The sequence below is a fragment of the Abramis brama genome, assembly GCF_963993115.1.
Source record: "Abramis brama genome assembly, chromosome: 6".
Classification (NCBI taxonomy): domain Eukaryota; kingdom Metazoa; phylum Chordata; class Actinopteri; order Cypriniformes; family Leuciscidae; genus Abramis; species Abramis brama.
Window position 1 is genome coordinate 21,266,730 of NC_139968.1, and position 18,725 is coordinate 21,285,454.

At 36.8% G+C, this 18,725-nt stretch overlaps 1 protein-coding gene across 1 annotated transcript; it reads right to left on the bottom strand.

The window, feature by feature from the left end:
* Positions 1-10,689: 10,689 nt before the first annotated feature.
* On the bottom strand, positions 10,690-18,171 carry fstl3 (follistatin-like 3 (secreted glycoprotein)). Its single transcript, XM_084117573.1, has 5 exons — positions 17,888-18,171; positions 16,720-16,905; positions 12,620-12,835; positions 11,201-11,428; positions 10,690-11,108 (listed from the first exon to the last, which is right to left on the bottom strand). Exons 1-5 carry the CDS (start codon positions 17,961-17,963, stop codon positions 11,074-11,076), a joined length of 741 nt encoding a protein of 246 aa, XP_083973699.1. The 5' UTR covers positions 17,964-18,171; the 3' UTR covers positions 10,690-11,073.
* Positions 18,172-18,725: the final 554 nt, after the last annotated feature.

Below are 18,725 nucleotides of genomic sequence, written 5' to 3' on the forward strand. Positions count from 1 at the left end.
TCTATCTGGAGATATTTATGGTGGGAACTTATTACAACAGATTATAAAATATAATTTTTGAGAACCTGATAACAAAAACAAAAGTTTCACCATTAAAAGCCACATCCCAAACACACAATTATAATGTTCTCATCATAATTTTTGGTAGCCTATATGACAGACTTGCGCTGAACATGTTGCACTTAACTGTATTTTCCCTTTTTTGAAGGGATTTCAATCCTATTTCAAGCAATTCTTAACCATCATGGCAAACAGTCTGAAGTGTCTCAGCTGAAGGAAATAATCCATTATTTATCAGCTTTAAGATATCAAAATTTTCTTATCAGGCCGATAACGATAACATTCAAATTGAACATATATCGTCCGAAACTGATATGTTGGCCGATATATCATGCATCCCTAGTTTAAATGAAAAAAGATTTGAGCTCCTTGTGGAGCCTCAAAATTATGCAGGGTGAGGGTGCAATAAAACCAGAACACAGTCAATTAAACTAAATAACCGTATCTTTCCAATTAATATTAATCCTTTACATTAGAAAACAAAACACAGCATTGTTTTAAAAAAGCTTCTTGTGTACAATTACATATTTATATAGGCCTACTAGATATTTTTATTACATAAAAATATAAAGTGTTTTCAAGACCCCAACATCCATTTCTGCAAACCATTAAAAAATTGCACTAATACTCAACAAAGCCATTCCTCCCTCAGTCACACTATGCAGGTCGAAAGCCTGTCACTACATCTAGGAATTTAAATCTGAATATACTTGTAGTCCTACCACTATAAGGCCAGAATTAGCATTTTAGCATTAGCATGTTTTTTATGTTTTATTTTTTAGATGAGCAGTTTTTTTGTGTTTTTTTTTTTTTTTTGCTGAAAATAAAGTCTGTACTTAACATTTACATTAAACAGACTTTTACATTTTCTTTCTACAACATAACAGCCATTACAGTCAGATTTTTGTACTGTAGGCTACATGTTGTTAGAAAGAAAGAGAGTCAAACAACTCAAACAACTGGTCTGGTTATGCTGCCTCCAGTGGTGTTTTGTCCATATGTGTCTGTCCAAACCTGTCTTTCAGTTTTCTAGAGAGACCACAACAACGACGGTCGGACCTCCCAGGATCATGAACATTAAAGCTGGCTAAAAAATACAGTCAAATTACACAGATTTGAGTAGGCTACACAAATATTCAACAACTACAAAAATTTCTTCTTATAAAAATACTCTTGTAGGTCTAATGTTTTAATGTAGCCTGTAGTTTTGATGTTGTTTTCTGGTGTATTATTTGGGTTGAGCTTTATGTTGTGGACTATGAATTCAGTGTATTTGAATTTGAATTACATATTCCAACCAGCAGGTGGCGCGATTGCTCAAATGTTTTTCAAAACCAACGATGGTCTTGAGCAATGATGGTCTTTTAGGGGGGGCGCAATACTCAATAACAACAAATAATACATTTGAGAATTGGCTGGTCTGAGCTGGTTTAAGCTGGTGTTCAGTTGGTTTTAGCTGGTTGGTAGCTCAAAATCCCTCTAAAACCAGCCTACCAGCTTAGGCTAGTTTTAGCTGTTTTTTCAACAGGGAAGTTTATGTAGGCCTAGATGACAGAACAACATATTGCACATGATGCAGTTTTACTAGATCTCGTAATATATAAAACACATCCAATTCCACTCTCAATACTTATTTTTCTAAGTAAATGAAAAATGATGAAAAAATGATTAGTTTAGCAAGATGTATTTCTAGGGACACTATCTACATCTGCATTTCTAGCTTTATACTTAAGTGTTTTATCATATTTAAAGGAATCCTTGGGGCTTTCAGGCAAGAAAAGCAGTAAATCCATTCTTGGATCCATTCTCCAAGTTCCAATAGCACGATCCCATGTGGGCTGTAGAAATAATGATTTAATAGCCTGTAGAGACATATCTGAAAGATATCAATCCAAACCCCGTGGCTGCCGGGCTTGTGCACTACCTTTTGAAATGCCTCCAGTTGACAGGAACAGATCAGAATCTCAGGGAGTAAGTAGGAGTTTCCGCATAATTGTCCCTCAGCCAATCACGGCTCCCCTGACCACTCGCCTGACTGTGATTTTAGATATCATTTCTAGGGTGTGCACTCATTGCGATTATGACCTAGAGTAACACTATAGGAGCACAACATGGGTTTAAGTTTTACAACTGGGAATCAATTATTCAGAAATAGTTCGAGTTGTACTATTAAGTAACATTTCCCATATTTTTTCTATTAGGCCTACAGTACAGTAAACAATACCCCATTGAATATATAACAATTGCCAGACTGCCAGAGTGCATAAAAAATAGTTGGCTGCGCAATAATGTTCTTTTGGCCAAATCATAATGTAGGATTAACCATTGATAATGAGAAATAATGAGAAAACACCCCCATTTGTTTTTACCTCTAAATACTTGTGCAACACAGCACTCATAGTATGTTGAAGTCATATTTCTGTTAACAAGGTTGTTCAGTTCATGAAGTCTTCAGTTCCCCTGGCCCATTGGGTGAGTTTTATCTGATGTGTGTGGGAGCAATGACTGGAGGAATCTGACAGCACAGACGCTGCTATGTTTGTGCTCATTAACTCAGCTATTGTATCCACTGTTCCACGTGCGACACCCCCACGTCTGTCTCAGTTGGAGTATTTGTGTCTGGAGAGTACTGACAGCTATTTAGGACTATAGAAATGACAGTTTGCAATAGTTGTTACTCTCATTGTGTGTTTTTTTATTTATCTATTTATTTATCTGTTTGGTTGGTTGGTTGGTTGGTTGGTTGGTTGGTTGGTTGGTTGGTTGGTTGGTTGGTTTGGTTTGGTTTGGTTTGGTTTGGTTGGTTGGTTGAGTTTGTCGGTTGGTTTGGTTGGCTGGTTGGTTGGTTTGTTTTTCTGGCTTGTTGGTTGGTTGATTTGGTTTGGTTGGCTGGCTGGCTGGCTGTCTGGTTGATTTGGTTGGGTTGGTTTGTTTTTCTGGCTGGTTGATTGGTTGATTTGGTTTGGTTGGTTTGTTTTGCTGGTTGGTTTGGTTGGCTGGCTGGCTGGCTGTCTGGTTGATTTGGTTTGGTTGGTTTGTTTTGCTGGTTGGTTTGGTTGGCTGGCTGGCTGGTTGATTTGGTTGGGTTGGTTTGTTTTTCTGGCTGGTTGATTGGTTGATTTGATTTGGTTGGTTTGTTTTGCTGGTTGGTTTGGCTGGCTGGCTGGTTGATATGGTTGGGTTGGGTTGGTTTGTTTTGCTGGTTGGTTGGTTTAGCTGGCTGGTTTGGTTTGGCTGGTTTGTTTTTCTGGCTGGTTGGTTGGTTTGGTTGGCTGGCTGGCTGGCTGGTTGGTTTGCTTTGGCTGGTTTGTTTTTCTGGCTGGTTGGTTGGCTGGTTGGTTTGGTTGGCTGGCTGGCTGGCTGGCTGGTTAGTTTGGTTGGGTTGGTTTGTTTTTCTGGCTGGTTGGTTGGTTTGGTTGGTTGGTTGGTTGGGTTGGGTTGGGTTGGTTTGTTTTTCTGGCTGGTTGGTTGGCTGGCTGGCTGGTTTGGTTGGTTTGTTTTTCTGGCTGGCTGGTTGGGTTGGTTTGTTTTTCTGGCTGGCTGGTTGGTTGGTTGGTTGGTTGATTTGGTTAGTTTGGTTGGGTTGGTTTGTTTTTCTGGCTGGTTGGTTGGTTGGTTTGGCTGACAGACTGGCTGGTTGGTTTGGTTGGGTTGGTTTGTTTTTCTGGCTGGTTGGTTGGCTGGCTGGCTGGCTGGCTGGTTGGCTGGCTGGCTGGTTTGGTTGGTTTGTTTTTTCTGGCTGGTTGGTTGGTTGGTTGGTTGGTTGGTTGGTTGGTTGGTTTGGCTGGCTGGCTGGTTGGTTGATTTGGTTGATTTGGTTTGGTTGGTTTGTTTAGTGCAAAGCTGAATTTTATCTGAAATAGAAATCTTTTGTAACATTATAAATGTCTTGACAGTTGTTTTTGATCAATTAAAAAAAATATTACTGACCTCACACTTTTAAATAGTATGTACATTCATTGTTATTTAGTGAGATAGATTTTGGACGTAGAAAAAAATAACATTTAGGAAAATCTAAACATTGTTCCTTGGCCTAAGAGCTCTATTAGTCTCATATAAACCTGGATTGTATAAGGAAAAAAAAATCTGGTTATTTTCTGCTAGGGTATTTTCCGTTTAGTTTATGGACATTTCCTTTAACCCGAAACACGACACAACACAATGTTTAATTCAAAATACGGTGAATCAATAGCAGTACATTGGACCTTTTTTTGGACCTTTCTTAGAGTTTAGAACTACCTTTCACATTTCAGTCATCTGTTTAGAGTGAGCTGTTGATATTTCATGGACACCTGTTTCTCTGATTTTAAACATGTCCAGATAATGAGAAAGACAGAGCAGGAAAAACACTCTTCCCCAGGCCAAAACGTCAGACTGGAACTTCTTTGAATCCTGAGTCATGTGCTAGTTTAGGTTTGAATAACTGGAATCTGTCATTAACATCCATTTGCAGGCGTCATACAATCAGACAGAACAGTAATATAACTGTGAATGTGAGCTATCCACACCAGCTGGGAACATTGCTTCACACGAGGTGAAGAAACACACCGGGTTCCTAATAACAAAATTATGTCATTGTTTACTCATCCTTGTGTCTTTCGATACCAAACTAACTTTCTTCCAAGGAACACAAAAGGAGTTATAGCAGACTGCTCTTTTACGTAAATGGTGAACGAAACTTATAGCAATATTTTCAGACTACTAATCCTTATGCGCTGTTGAGGTCTGTGATGACCTCAAATAACCTTTGCTGAAAAAAACAAAAACATTCCCTTCATCTAAATTGCATAAGACTTGATGACTTTGTCGACATTTGCTATAGCTCCACACACACACACAAAAAAAATGCATTGAAATGATATCTGGTAGTAGGTCAGTGTGACATAAAAATGGGTCTCCCCAGATCCCACATTGGAAATCAATGGGGAAACGCACACACACACACACACACACACACACACTCACGAACACCCCATCCCCAAAAAACATAGAAATCAATGTGAGACTGTAAAAAAATAGCTTTCTTTTATAATTTGTCAAAAAATGTCAGTTACAATGCAGAAAGCACACAAAATTAATGAAAACACATTCATGATGGAGTAAACACACACAAAACACCCACCCCTTTTTTCTATAGAGTGAAGATAAACATACAATTATTGTGCAATTATTTAAGACATTTATCATTATATAGAACATTTTTGGCATAAAGTTTTCTTTAGAGTCAAGAACCCTGTTCTATATAGAACCTCACATTTTTTTGTGAAGATTGGGATATAGCTTTTAAGTCATTTTTGGTTCCCTAAAGAACCTTTCAATATGTATGAAGTATGAAGAACATTTAAAAAATCGAAAGAACCCAAACACTCTCAAAAAAAAAAGTTTTTTTATTGGCATCTGGTTGCATGAAGAACATCAACTGAAACTTTCCATTGCACAAAAGGGAAGAAAAAAAAAAAAACTTTTGAGCAAAGAAAAGTTTCAGTGGATGTTCTTCATGGAACCAGAGATGCCAATAAAAAAGCTTTATTTTTAAGAGTGTGGGATACCTTTATTGTGACTATTTTGGAGCTTGACAGCAAACACTTTCATTGAATGGTAGAGAGCAGCTTTGACATTGTGCTAATCATCTCCTTTTTTGTTCTGCAGAGTTGATTTATTTATAGTTTGTACCTTGTTGCTGCTGTAAATGTCCATCGTTGGTGGCACATGGCCAAGTTAGATTGTTATCGGCCTGTTGGAAGGTATTAACCAGTCCAGATTAGTCCATTGGACTTGGTCAGGCCTCAGCGCATTAAAAACATTACAGTTAATTCAGACCAGTAATGACTTTGATGGTGCAGATAAGAGGAAATGGATCTGGATGTTTTTTTGTGGTTCTCATGCACGACATTTGTAGACGTCAACTCAGGGGGCCTGTCCTGTGGATTGCTCATGTATCAAAAGCCAACTCTGTGGCTGAATTTCAGAGAAAATGGACCCCATATGGGCAGATGAGAACAAAATGAGTATTTCAGGAGGGATTAAATCACAAGAAAATACATTTAAAAGGTTAATATCAAACATCCAAAATTAGACCTTTTTTTTTTCTGGCAAGGTTGAAATAGAAATTACTAAGCTCCATTTTTTCCAAAACAAATTTGTCAAGGAATCTGGTAATCAGAAATTTCTTTGGAGAAAAAATAAGCTATAAATAGTTTGAAAGCAAAGTCTCTATGACGTCTCAGGTTGAAAAGGTGTTGATGCAAGTGTTATTTTAATATGAGATAGAAAAATTTGTTAAGTGAAACAGAATCATTAAGCCAAGTCCTGAAGTCTCAAAGTCAAATAGACCACACAGCGAGATATACTCAGATCAGGCAGTCAAAAGATACCATCTCTGCTCAGTTTGCTGTACATCGCACTCAACCGGGACATTTAGAGGTTGCCTAACTTCCGATGCATACTGTTGTCTTGAAGCAAAATGCAATTGCTTGCACCTGTTAACCTTTGGCATGTGGTTTTGGTAAATTACAGGAATAGTTCAGCCACAAATGACAATTCTGACGATTCTTACCATTTACTCACCCGTTCCAAACCTTTAGGACTTACTTTCAGAAGTGAAACACAAAAGGAGATGTTTTGTAGAATGTCCAAGCTGCGCTTTTCCATATAATGAAATTGAAAAATCGAAATGCACACTTCAGAATCTCGCTGGATGTAGGTCATCCGGGTACTTTTTCGCCTATTGTTGTTTAATGAATTCAGACATACTACTCACATACTGTTTTTTGCCTACTATATAGTATGGAAGTATGCATATTCATATGGATGACTGTTTCTAGACCTTATAGCCCCGCCAATTTTCAGTGCTGTGTTCATTGTTTTCTGTCTTTCGGTTTATATTTCCACAACATGAAGGTAAGATCTTGAGGATTTATGAATGAACAGCTCGTTTTAAAATCTTCTTGGTCTTCTGACTTTTGTCCACTTCACCAGCTAATTACTCTTCGACAGCGATGCCATTGTAATATACAGAGTTACCACAAAAACTTAAGTTCAAACACAAAAATGTAAAGATGGCTGCGCGCTTGTTTCTCTGGTGCACAAGATCTATAGTAACCGGAACTTCTAACGACATGCAGTGACTTTAACAATTGGCAGGTGGTATTTTTTCCATTCATTTCTACAAAAGGGATTTAAAAATAATAATAATAATTGTTGTTAATGCGTTATAAGCCATGAACCAAACCAACCAGCTATGAGGTGAATCATAACAAAACAAACTTTGATTTGAAGCAAAAAGTCAAAATCAGAAAAAAATACAAAGGTACAAGGCTTTAGTGAGGGAAAGAACTACAATCCCATGAAGCATTAGGATCATAATCAAATAAAAATACCCTTTTAAAAATGTTGATTATATCTATAGAAATTTAAGTTTATTGCAAAATATGCATACACACACAACTGTTTAAGTATTCTGAGAGTGTAGGGAGACCGACTTGATTACGTCATTTGCAGTGCTTCATGGGAGTGGGTGGAGCTAATGAGCTCTTTTGCTTGTTTTGACTCTCTGATTGGTGAAATTTTCTGTACAGCATCATGGGTAATGTAGTTTTTCACCACAAATAATTAATTTGAAAAATAAGTTAAAATAATGCAGGCTCGCGGCTTCAACAAAAGGAAAAAACACTGATTAACAACCTCGTGGCTCACAGGGATGTCTAAAAAGGTTTCTTAGATATCATTAAAAAAAAATTCCCCTATGGAGAAAATGAATGGGATTTTACTTCCGGAGACCAACAGTTGAACTCTATCTCGCATTGTACTTTCTCTCATTCATAAGTAATATAACTGTACCGTCTTTGTATATTCAAGTTTTTGCCTTTTAGCCTTGTCACATCTGATGTGGATAGACAAAAATATATTTTTGCTTGTGTCTTATCTCATCACGTCTGGTTAGGACAAGGTGTAAAGCAATCCAAATCTGTTTCCAGCTGTCCAGGAAGTGAAGACTGCAATCCTGACAACATATAGCACTTAACTTTACTGCACTGTGTGTCACGCTACACATAATTACAAATGCTTTGATACCCCACTGGATTGCACTTCCTGAACGTTTTGAATCAGTAAACCGGCCTGTAACGAGTCACGACACACCATGAACGAATTAGGGGCGCCACTCATAACACAAATGACGCACAAGTGGTGATTATCTGGTGGAATTTTGAATAAAAATTTCACATCAGCTATGAATTCATTTCAGGATGGGGCAAAATGACTAAACTAGACATAACAAGACCACCTTACTTCTATGTGGTGCAGTGTGGTTTTACTTGAACACCCAAACAAACAACATTTTGTTTCTTATTTGGACAGAAAGCCAAACATAATTTCAGACGCTGAACATTTGACGACCTCCCTCTGTCATAACAAGTAAATTAAATCAGGCCTGTAAATTGCTTTCAGGATCACTGTGGAACATTCTATACAAACAGAAATGGAGAAAAGCGAGACGTCGAAACAATGCGTTACAAACATTTTTTATGGAATTGTTATGGCCTGTTAGAGCAAACAATTAATTCCAGTTCCAATGTAATAAAAGAGCCCTGGATCAGAATATAAACATCTCTCAAAGTTAAACCAGATGCGGAGTGCAGTCGGGATTCGGGAGAGCCTCTCAAAGAGGGGGAAAAACAAGTGAGCTTTTTCAGACAGGAAAATGAGTCAATAACCCCTATATTTCTCACTACTGCCACTGTTAGTTAAGGGGCCGCCTCATAGACAGAGGGCTAATCCTTCCAAGACCATGTTATATAATGGGGAAAAAGCTAGAACTTGAAATTCTATTAGAGTAATTCTATTAGACTATTGAGAGCCTCAAGCTGAGAGACACCTAGAATTTTTTTTTTAAATATTAACAATTTCCCTATGAAATATTAGAAATAACTTTTTTCTATTTTATCATTATTTCTATATTATCAATTGCAAAACTTAATATTTTTATTAATTACATTGTTGTTATTATTAATATTATTATTATTTATCTAATATCAAATTATTTTGTTAAACAATTGATTTATTGTTTTATAAATTTCTCAAATGGAATGACATGAACTGGGCTCCCAAAATCTTGAACATGAATCATCAAGACCAGGGTTTTTATAGTTTACTGAACCATTTATAAAAACTAAAACCATTTATCTTTTTTTTATTTTTTTTTATATATATATATTTTTTTATAAAATTATTAAAAAAATATTTTGTTTCAGCTATAGCCAAGGCAACATTTCTCATTTTCATTTAGCTTAACCTTAGAATAACTATGGAAGCTTGTTTCTGTCACAAAAATAAAAAAGGTTATCACAACTTTTTATCTCACAATTGCGAGAAAAAAGTCAGAATTGCGACAAAAAAACTCTCAGTTGCTAGTTATAATGTCAGAATTGCGAGATATAAACTTGCAATTGCATATTGAATATTTTTACATTGCCTTTTTTTATTTTGTGGCAGAAACAAGCTTCCATAATAAAAACTATATAGGCATACTTTTAAGGAAAAAAATAATAAAAATTACAAAAACACAAAATTACTAAAACAAACTAAAATTCAACTGAAAACGAAAAATATAAAAACAAAAACTAATTCAAAAGATGTATCTCAATGATACTAAAATAACACTGATCAAGAATCATGAGAATCATATTGACACAACATTAATTTTGTGTTTTAATAAAAAACGTAAGTAAACAATACAAAAATATGCAATTGAATAAATTGGATTTTACAGTATATATTCAGATACTGCAAAATGTCTCTATTTACAAGAAGGTACAAGAAAGGTTACACATGGAACAAACTTGTAGCTACAATGATGATTTACACAAATATCGCCAATTATTCAGTCTCTTTTTCAATTCACCGTACGATTTACTGGGAATTAAACAAAACACCTATTCAATTTCTTCTTATGACTATTTAAGTATACTATACAGCAAGGTCAAGTGATAAACTCAGACACACACAAAATGACAAAAACACAACCCTGCAATGTGAAAACCATTAAAACAGTAGAATGTACTGTACATTCTTTGACTGTCCCAGCGTCCTCGTAAAAACTGCAGCCATCAGACTGTAACTGGTAATTTCATTGCTTGGTGGGTGGCTCAGTTTGGCCTTCACGTCAGCGAAACATGGCCTGGAAGTGTTGCTGTTTTGGCTGAGTAATCCCTCAAATACAAACAGTTCAGGCATAACACTTTATCTCAATGAGTAAGTAGTCTCCCATGCCCATAAGAATTTCAACCGTGTGTCCACATAGACTTTGCAGAGAGGCACATTTTTGGGAAAGCTGTACTTAGGAATGCGCAAGAAGATTATTCTGTGGTTTTTGAGCATCGTTTTTGCTAGTATTTATTCTGTTTTGCTATAGAAAAGATGTCAAAAAGATGGCTGACAATGGCTGAAAATCATGGGAATTAATATCTAATATAAATTAAATAAAACATATAGAATAATATAAAATATTTAAAACCAAAAAATTATATAAAACATGAAATGTTAGAGAAATTTTCTTAAATTCTTAATTGGCAAGAAATAGCTCTTTGTGAAATATATATATATATATATATATATATATATATATATATATATATATATATATCATGCAGTTCTGACATGTACAAGAAAACTGAAGCAAAACCCTCAATAAATACCTTGATAAAGGTAGCTGAAGTATATGTATATATGGTGTTTCAAACGTGTTAACACATAAATAACAGACTTCATTATTTTTCTCCAATAAATAGTAGCTTGTAGTATATTTACAATATACACACTGTCAATTCATCAGCTCAATTCTCCTGTTAAAACCACACATTTCCTTTAAATATGAATTGCATGCGTATAAAATACTAGTAGTGGTTCTTTGGTACAGAGGACCGTGTTGTGAGACTATATGGTTTCAAACAGGTTCTCTCACGTCTTTATGTGCCATCATAATATGTACATGGAGCGGAACTTCTCTTGACATCCTCAGAAGAGTGAATTTTCCTCACTTCCTTCATTACCTGTAAGACAGAACATAAGTTAAAATGAGTTCAGCAAGTCCATTGTGGAAATATCGGAATGGTCAAGCAATTCCAGGTGTGTGAAAACGTACTTCTGCAGTGTCCATAGTGGCGGACCCCTATGGATCGACCCAAAAAGCAGGTAGCCCTACGCAGGTGGCAGGCGCTTGGGTAGGTAATGTTGTCATTGCCGCAGATGGTTTGCTCAGTGACCATGGGCATCGGGCAGGGCGCAGTGCGGCACATGACACAGTGGGCGCTGTTGGTCTGGTCCGTCACACAGGTATGTGTACCAGGACATACGACATTTGAGCAGGATTCTGAAAGAATGGTGCCAAGGGTCAAGATAACGATGAAAAAGAAAACAGGTTCCATGTAGCATACTTTGACATGAAAGTGTACACTGTAAAAAAGTATTTTCATGATTTGTTATCACAACTTTTATCTTTAGATAATTAATGTAGTTCAGATAACATAATATTTAGAGTTTCTGTTGATTAAACCAATCTCCTTCTTTGTATTAACTCAATTGTTTTATTTCAATTAACTAAAAATTAAGGCAACCAGGTTACTTCATTTTTTGAGTTAAACCAACAATTTCTTTCACAGAAGCCGCATTTCTATTACAGATTTGCGCAAAACTTTTGCGAGATTTTCTAAATGTTGATAAAAAACTATTGCGAAATGGCTGCGTTTCCATTAACTGATTTTATGCGACGAAAACGTATTTTTTTTCCTCTCGTGATAAGTCATTCCAAAAATCATGGCAACGGGATGTTAGTTTCATGTATATTCCAGCCACTGTACTAGCCATTGTTTTTAAACGAAGGAGACGTAGGCATGTTATCCAAGCATTAATGGCAATGAAAGCCCCTTATACTTGGGAGCGGCCACGTATTCTGGGTGTTTCTCCCTCATATCTGCTTCGAGGTCTTGATAAATTGTGGCATTTCTTTGTTGTTTAGAATCCAGTATTCCCATAATTATTTTGTCTTTTATGAGTTTAATAAAGAACTTTGTCTCCTCTTCTGTCCAAACATACCGCGCTATCTTTAAAGAATGATCATGTGACTTTTGCGTACGGCAGGTGACCTGTAAATGCGATATGTGGGAGTTTTGCGAAAGTGACGTGTTTCCATTGGCCGTTTTTTCAATTCGTAATTTCAATTTGCGCAATTTGAAGGGTAAAGGAAACGCGGCTTGTGTAAAAGTCCATTAAGTGGCCTTTCACTTCATTAATTTATATTATCTGAAAGTACAGTTTTTTAAGTACACTAAAAGTGCACATTCAATACAATTAAGCACACTTCTTTTTCACTAGGGCCTGGTTGGAAGTTTTTCATAATACATATGGTAAATATGCACTTTCTTTCTGAAAATGATTATTCAATCTGCATTATAATCTAAATATGAAGCTTTTCCTTCAGTCTGAAAAACGTCTAAGCAAAATGATGGACTCTGCATGTGGAAGCTGATTAAAGTGATTCAATTAAAGTGAAGCAGCAGCGTACTTTTGCAATCCCCCTGGTACATAATCTCCAGGTCAGGGTGACCTCTGCAGCGAGCCATCAGGAGTGCGCACTCGTCTTTGTACGAGTTCCCATCGCTTCCACACACGGCATGTTTAGTGGAGATGTTGGAACAGTCCGGAGAGCACACGCACTGGGGACGTCCAGAATTCATCCTGCACACCTTTCCAGGGCCACAGTTGACCCCCTCACAATTTTCTGTAAAAGAAGGTGGATAAAGTGGGAAAAAGCTGATTATAAGTAAACCTATATTTATTTCAATATTGAAAAGTGTTTGTTTCAAACTTGTAATTTAGAAGTGTGTTTATTACCTCATTTTACGCAGGGCTATGAACCACTGTTAGCACTGCTTTTGCAGTGTTAACCCCGCATTGCACACTACAGTACATGTGTAGTGTGAAACAATGCGGTCTTAGAACGTTACGACTAGATGCTTAGCAACTGACAACCAATCGCGTGCCTCATATTCACTCATATTCAGTGTTTGATGGGAAAAAATTCAAACGGCGATGGAATTTTTTTCAATTGAAGTGAAGAAGAGACTTGCCTTTATATTCAGAAAAGTCTATTCAGAAAAAAACTTGGCAGTGCAGTCAATGATGTGTAATATGAGGATGCGCAATGCTAGTGCAGGTCACATGCGACGTTCATCCAGTCAATGACACTGACACAGCAGGGTTTAGAAATGTACAGTGTGAAATGTCAGCTTATGAATACCCAGGATTAATTGTTTACCCTGGGTAAAGTATGAGCAGTGTGAAAGGTGAAGCAAGATAACACAGGACTCCATTAACCTGGGGTTCAGAATGAAAGTGTGAAAAGCTCATCCATTGACATGCTTTTCAATAAATGTCCATTCTTCTCCATTCATCTGTGAAGCCAGAGCCAACAAAACACATCAGAAACACTTTGAAATGGATTCGGCTTCTGGTTCCCATTCCTGCAAGTCCTTTAATATCCTGTTGCTCCCCTTCCCTGTGAAGCCAACTAAATCACTCAAGGCCGAATCAGATACCTCCACCTCCACTGGAAATCCCAGCATAACCCTGTTATGTTTCCTCAAGATCCGCAGGCAGTCACACATAATTTACGAACTGCCTTGTCTGCCCCGAAAAACAAATGTAAGGAAATGCGCCGGACAGACGCTAAGCGTGAGTTGAGCTTTCAGGAATGCTTTGAAGCGTTTGACATTGAGAACACGCTGGGGAGGTCACACAGTAGGGTCCGCTAGTCCATATAGTTTTATGATAATGGAAAGCAAACGCCATGGAATAAACAATATAACAGACTTTCACTTCCAGTCTATCTTTCCCCTCAAGTGTCTAATGATGCTGATTGTGTTTGAGGCTTATGAGGACCAGACCTCTCCAGCATGTGGCACACATTTTTCTTTGCGGTGTGCTAGAATTCAGTCATCTCTGAGAGGGAAATGCAAAACAAGTCTGCTTTCCAATAAAAATTGGGAAAGACTGAATGCTGAGAGAGGGAGGAGTGAAGGGGGGTGGGAAATATCTGCTATTGTGTCAAACAATTTATTTATTTTATGCAAAATGACAAATACAGCTGACTTCCCTATGAGAGAAAAAATAGTCAATAGAGATCCTTTTTTGAAATAGCCAAGAGCCTTTACTTTAAGGGTACGCTTACATGACAACGATATGCTTAAAACGGAGAAGTTTTTCCTTTGAGTTTTCCGTGTACAGACGACACCATTGTCAAAACGATCCCCATTCACACGGATCCGCGAAAACGACTAAAAACGATGTATTCTGCTGCCAGGCCATTAGATGGCGATGAATCACTATAGACTGAACGCGTAATACACATGTGCATGACGTCATCGTCTTCAGACATTTGCGTTTTGATTGTTTACACAGAGACCGTTTTCAAAAACTTGCACTTTGAAACCTGTTTGAACGGTGAACAGCCAAAACGCACACTTTTTTACGTTTTTAGTTGAAAACAGTGTAGTGTAAACAGTCATGAGCCACAAGTTGCTACTTGCTATTGCTAATCGGAATTAGGTCGTATTAAGGTGTGGTCAAATTTACCGTTGTTCTGTGAATTTTTGTGGGCAAATTCCAATTTCGATAGGAATCCACATGATCATGAATTTCAATTTGCAAGTCGCAATTGCTAATCAGAAGTAGGTTGTATTAAGGTTTCCTAATAGAGTTTGCAATGGGTTCAAGTTGGTCAACCAATCTGGGGTGCGTTTCCCGAATAACGATGTAACTCGCTGCTTAACTACCGTAGCTAGTCACGACTGTTTCCCGAAACCATAATGTCGCAAATTGGTCTTTCAACCACGTTGGTTAATGATGTCACGCAGGTGGTGGAGTAATAACTTCTTTTAATTAACCTGTTTGAGATCGAATTAATGCTAGATGTTTTGCTATAAATTACGGATATGTCATCTGAGGACCATTTCTCATTTTTCTCAGTTATTTTGCTTTATTTCCAGATTCAATCATAGGCTCGTTCTTGCGTACTAGAGCACGTTCGCACATGCACACTATTCAAAAACGACGCTTTAACTCTCTTGACAAACTAAAATACGTAAATTACATTTGTATGTATTCTAAATAAAAGATATAGATTGTACTGAATGTCAGCTTGCTTATTTGACTTAAAGCTACACTGTGTAATTTTTTAAGTTGATTCTTAGCAAAAAACACTTTGTTCTTTCAAAATGATATGTGCTCATTAATGTGTAATTACTTCTACCAACTAATCAAGTATTCTCGTAAGCGTAGAATCTGCCATTTAGAATACATACGAGCGAGTTGCTCGAATGGCGGCAGCCATGTTGCGCCTCCATCTTGAAAATACATTAGCCAAAGAGGGACATACCTGGAAATTCAAGCTTTGCCTTTCGCGTTTTTACACTCAGTGGCACCGTGACGAATGCGAGGGGGAGATTACTCGCGACTGCCGGCAGATTTCAAATAATAAGGCCACCGTAGGAGTTAAAACGCCCTTGGAATGGGAGGGGCTAGAAAGTAATATTCAGTTGGTAGTTATAAACAATTTCACCGCTAGATGGGAGAAAATCCTACACAGTGCAGCTTTAAGATAAGGATTTATTGACTCCACATGTCATGCAAACAAGAAACTATGCTTCTAACCACAGGTCAAGAGCTGTCGTTCCAACCACACAACTTTGTGATGCTGTTTGCTAATGTTCGTTGGAACGATGGTTTGACTCTTTGAACTATGCTGATAACAACGGAACTTGCGACCATAGTTGGCTAACAATGCTTTTGGGAAATGCACCCCTGCTTGGTTTGGTTTGAAAGTGCTTCATACATCGCTATACTATTGATAAAAGACAATGAGCCTTTTTTTGCCCAAAAAAATTTGCTTATATTATCGCACCTTTAGTGGGAAGGTCATTCCCATTCTAGAGAGCATTTGATTGGACGAAATAAATGAGTGCAGGATGAGTCATCAATTTTTTTTGGTCTGTTTTTCTGGAAGAGGATGACTATACATTTTAAACGTGCTTATCTGCTAAAAGTGAATTTTAAGAGTACACTATCATACAGATGACCTCAAACTGATAGATATGGACTAAAAACCACAAAACTACCATTTTGAGCACGATTATGGGCTTGCTGGGCTGAGGAAATTCATTAAAATAACCATGTCGGCTAACTTGTTTACTCCAGTGATAACAGTCTGTATTTAAAATGTCTGATGATAGTAGAGTTTTGGAGCCCTTATATGAACCTACGTACCTGGCTAAGGCTACCAGTAGTGAACTCTTTCCACAACAGCCGGAGAAAGTTAAAAAAAACATCTGGTGTAGATCCACGCTTTTTAAACTTGCTGAAGAATTGCATTTGCAAAGAAAACTCTCCAAACCAAGATTTGGCCTACAGTACTAGATTTTATCTCCTCAGCAAAAATGGTTTCAGCCCTAATTTGCAAACGAGGAATGTTCTCTTATGTGTGTAGAGGGCTTAAAATGGTAGTAACCAGTTCAAGAGGGCTTCAGCACAGACTCTTACTCGTATCAACATTACAGTGGGACAACCCAGTCCACCTGCTGAGAACGGAGGGTAAATACGAGTCTGTACCTTTACACGGCTTACAGGAAACTATTCCCAGGAATCCCAGCAGGCTGACTTCATTGATGGGTAGACTGGAATTGGACCAGGCAGTGTCCAGACGGCTAGCAGCACAGCACTCTTCCCTGCTCACACCCCTCATGAGCACCATGTCACAGCGGTGCTCCGGACCCTGCTGCAGCCAGCACATTCCCGCTAGACACACAAACACACAATGAAAACATATATAATCCATCTCAGGGACAATGGCAACAATACAAACCTATATCAGACATGTATTTTCTCCATTCCTTCTCACTTGTACATATGAGATTGTAAAATATTTTTATGCCTAAAATAAAGATGACTACAGATGTGTCATATTATTTCCCAATAAAATATGTCACGTGAAATAACTTGTATGTAAAAAATGACTTTTCTCTGAGGCGTAAACAGGCTTTTATTCAACTATAATTATTTTTCTTTTTTTTCAGAATAAATAAAACTTTTATATTTCCGTTTTATAGCTCAAACGTTGTGTCTGAAAATAGCCTAGCTGGTATGTTACCCATTTAAGTTGAATAAAGTATGCAATAAATGCAATACCAGTGCAATAAATCCTAGGTACATTCACTTTCAGTTCATTTGCATTATTAAAATATGTAATAAAAAAATGTGTGTGAGTGTGTATATATATATATATAATATGCAAAAAAAAAAAAAAAAAAAAATATATATATATATATATATATATATATATATATATATATATTGTCTGTACCTTTATATATATATATTTATAAATATAAAAGAAATATATATCACATATTTTTTACATATATATATATATATATATATATATCCTTCAAATATTTCAATAACCACACAAGTTTTAGATTACAAGTCTGCATTGGAGAATAGAAATCGCCTTTGCTTGACGAGGTAACCATGACAACAGCTGCGCGATCGCTGTAAATTTTAACGAACACATCGTTATTTATAATATCATTATTAAACAAATTGTGTAATAGATTCATCTTTAAAACGATTTTCCTTAAAACGCCATTAAAAGTCTGCTTATTACGTAGTAGGCTATAACAAAATGTGTCCATATCTTGATTAGTGCATTGACATCTAAACTTCTGAAGAAACTATCACGAAAAGCGAAATATAGTCAAATGCGTTATCTGTCACTTACCGTTCGTTCGATGTTCTCCAAGTATTTCACAAACTGAAATAAGTATCACACAGTGTAGAACAGCCAAAAAGTTCATGATGCTGCTGAATACTTTACAGATGTTTGAACCAGCGGCTTTCCTTACAAGTATTAGATTGATAGAAAAATCTACAGAGCCTTTAACTTGGGTTGTTTCCACTCGGTTTCGTGAATGGACTTGCTGTAAATGATTTTGGTCCGCCTCTGTATAAATATTTTGCCCGAGTAAATTATGCTTCTGGGATGGGCGATAATTCCAGCCAGTTACGTTGCTGATGCCGTTGTGTACTTGAGTCAGTTCTCGGATATGAGGCTGAAAAACTCCCACACTTCATCTCAGTCCGTATGAACTCATTAACGTTAACCAAGAAATTGACCATGGTATCTGCATGTAGGTCTATGCACATTTCTTAAGGTAGGTTTATTTTTAAAATTTAATACAAGTTCGGCTTTCAAAAAAGAAAAAGATTTTTTTTTAAGAAAAAGAAAACTTTTAACATATTAACCATTATTGGCCAGGAAAAAAATAAATAATTGTATAAATATGTAAATAAACCAATATAACATTACCCTTGAAAAAAAAAAAAAAAAAAAAAAAAAAAAAAACTTATCCTGAGAACAAAGATCAACCTTTCAGTTAAAATCTACCTCAATTGAACAGCTGAATCTTGTCTGACCAAAATACAAAACCACTGCTAGAGAAAACACAGTTTGTGTAACTGCTGTTTGAATCGAAACCGGTAGCACTTTATTTTACAGTCCTGTTCCCCATGTACTTACTATGTACTTATTATAGGTATTACAATAACTGGGTAATAAC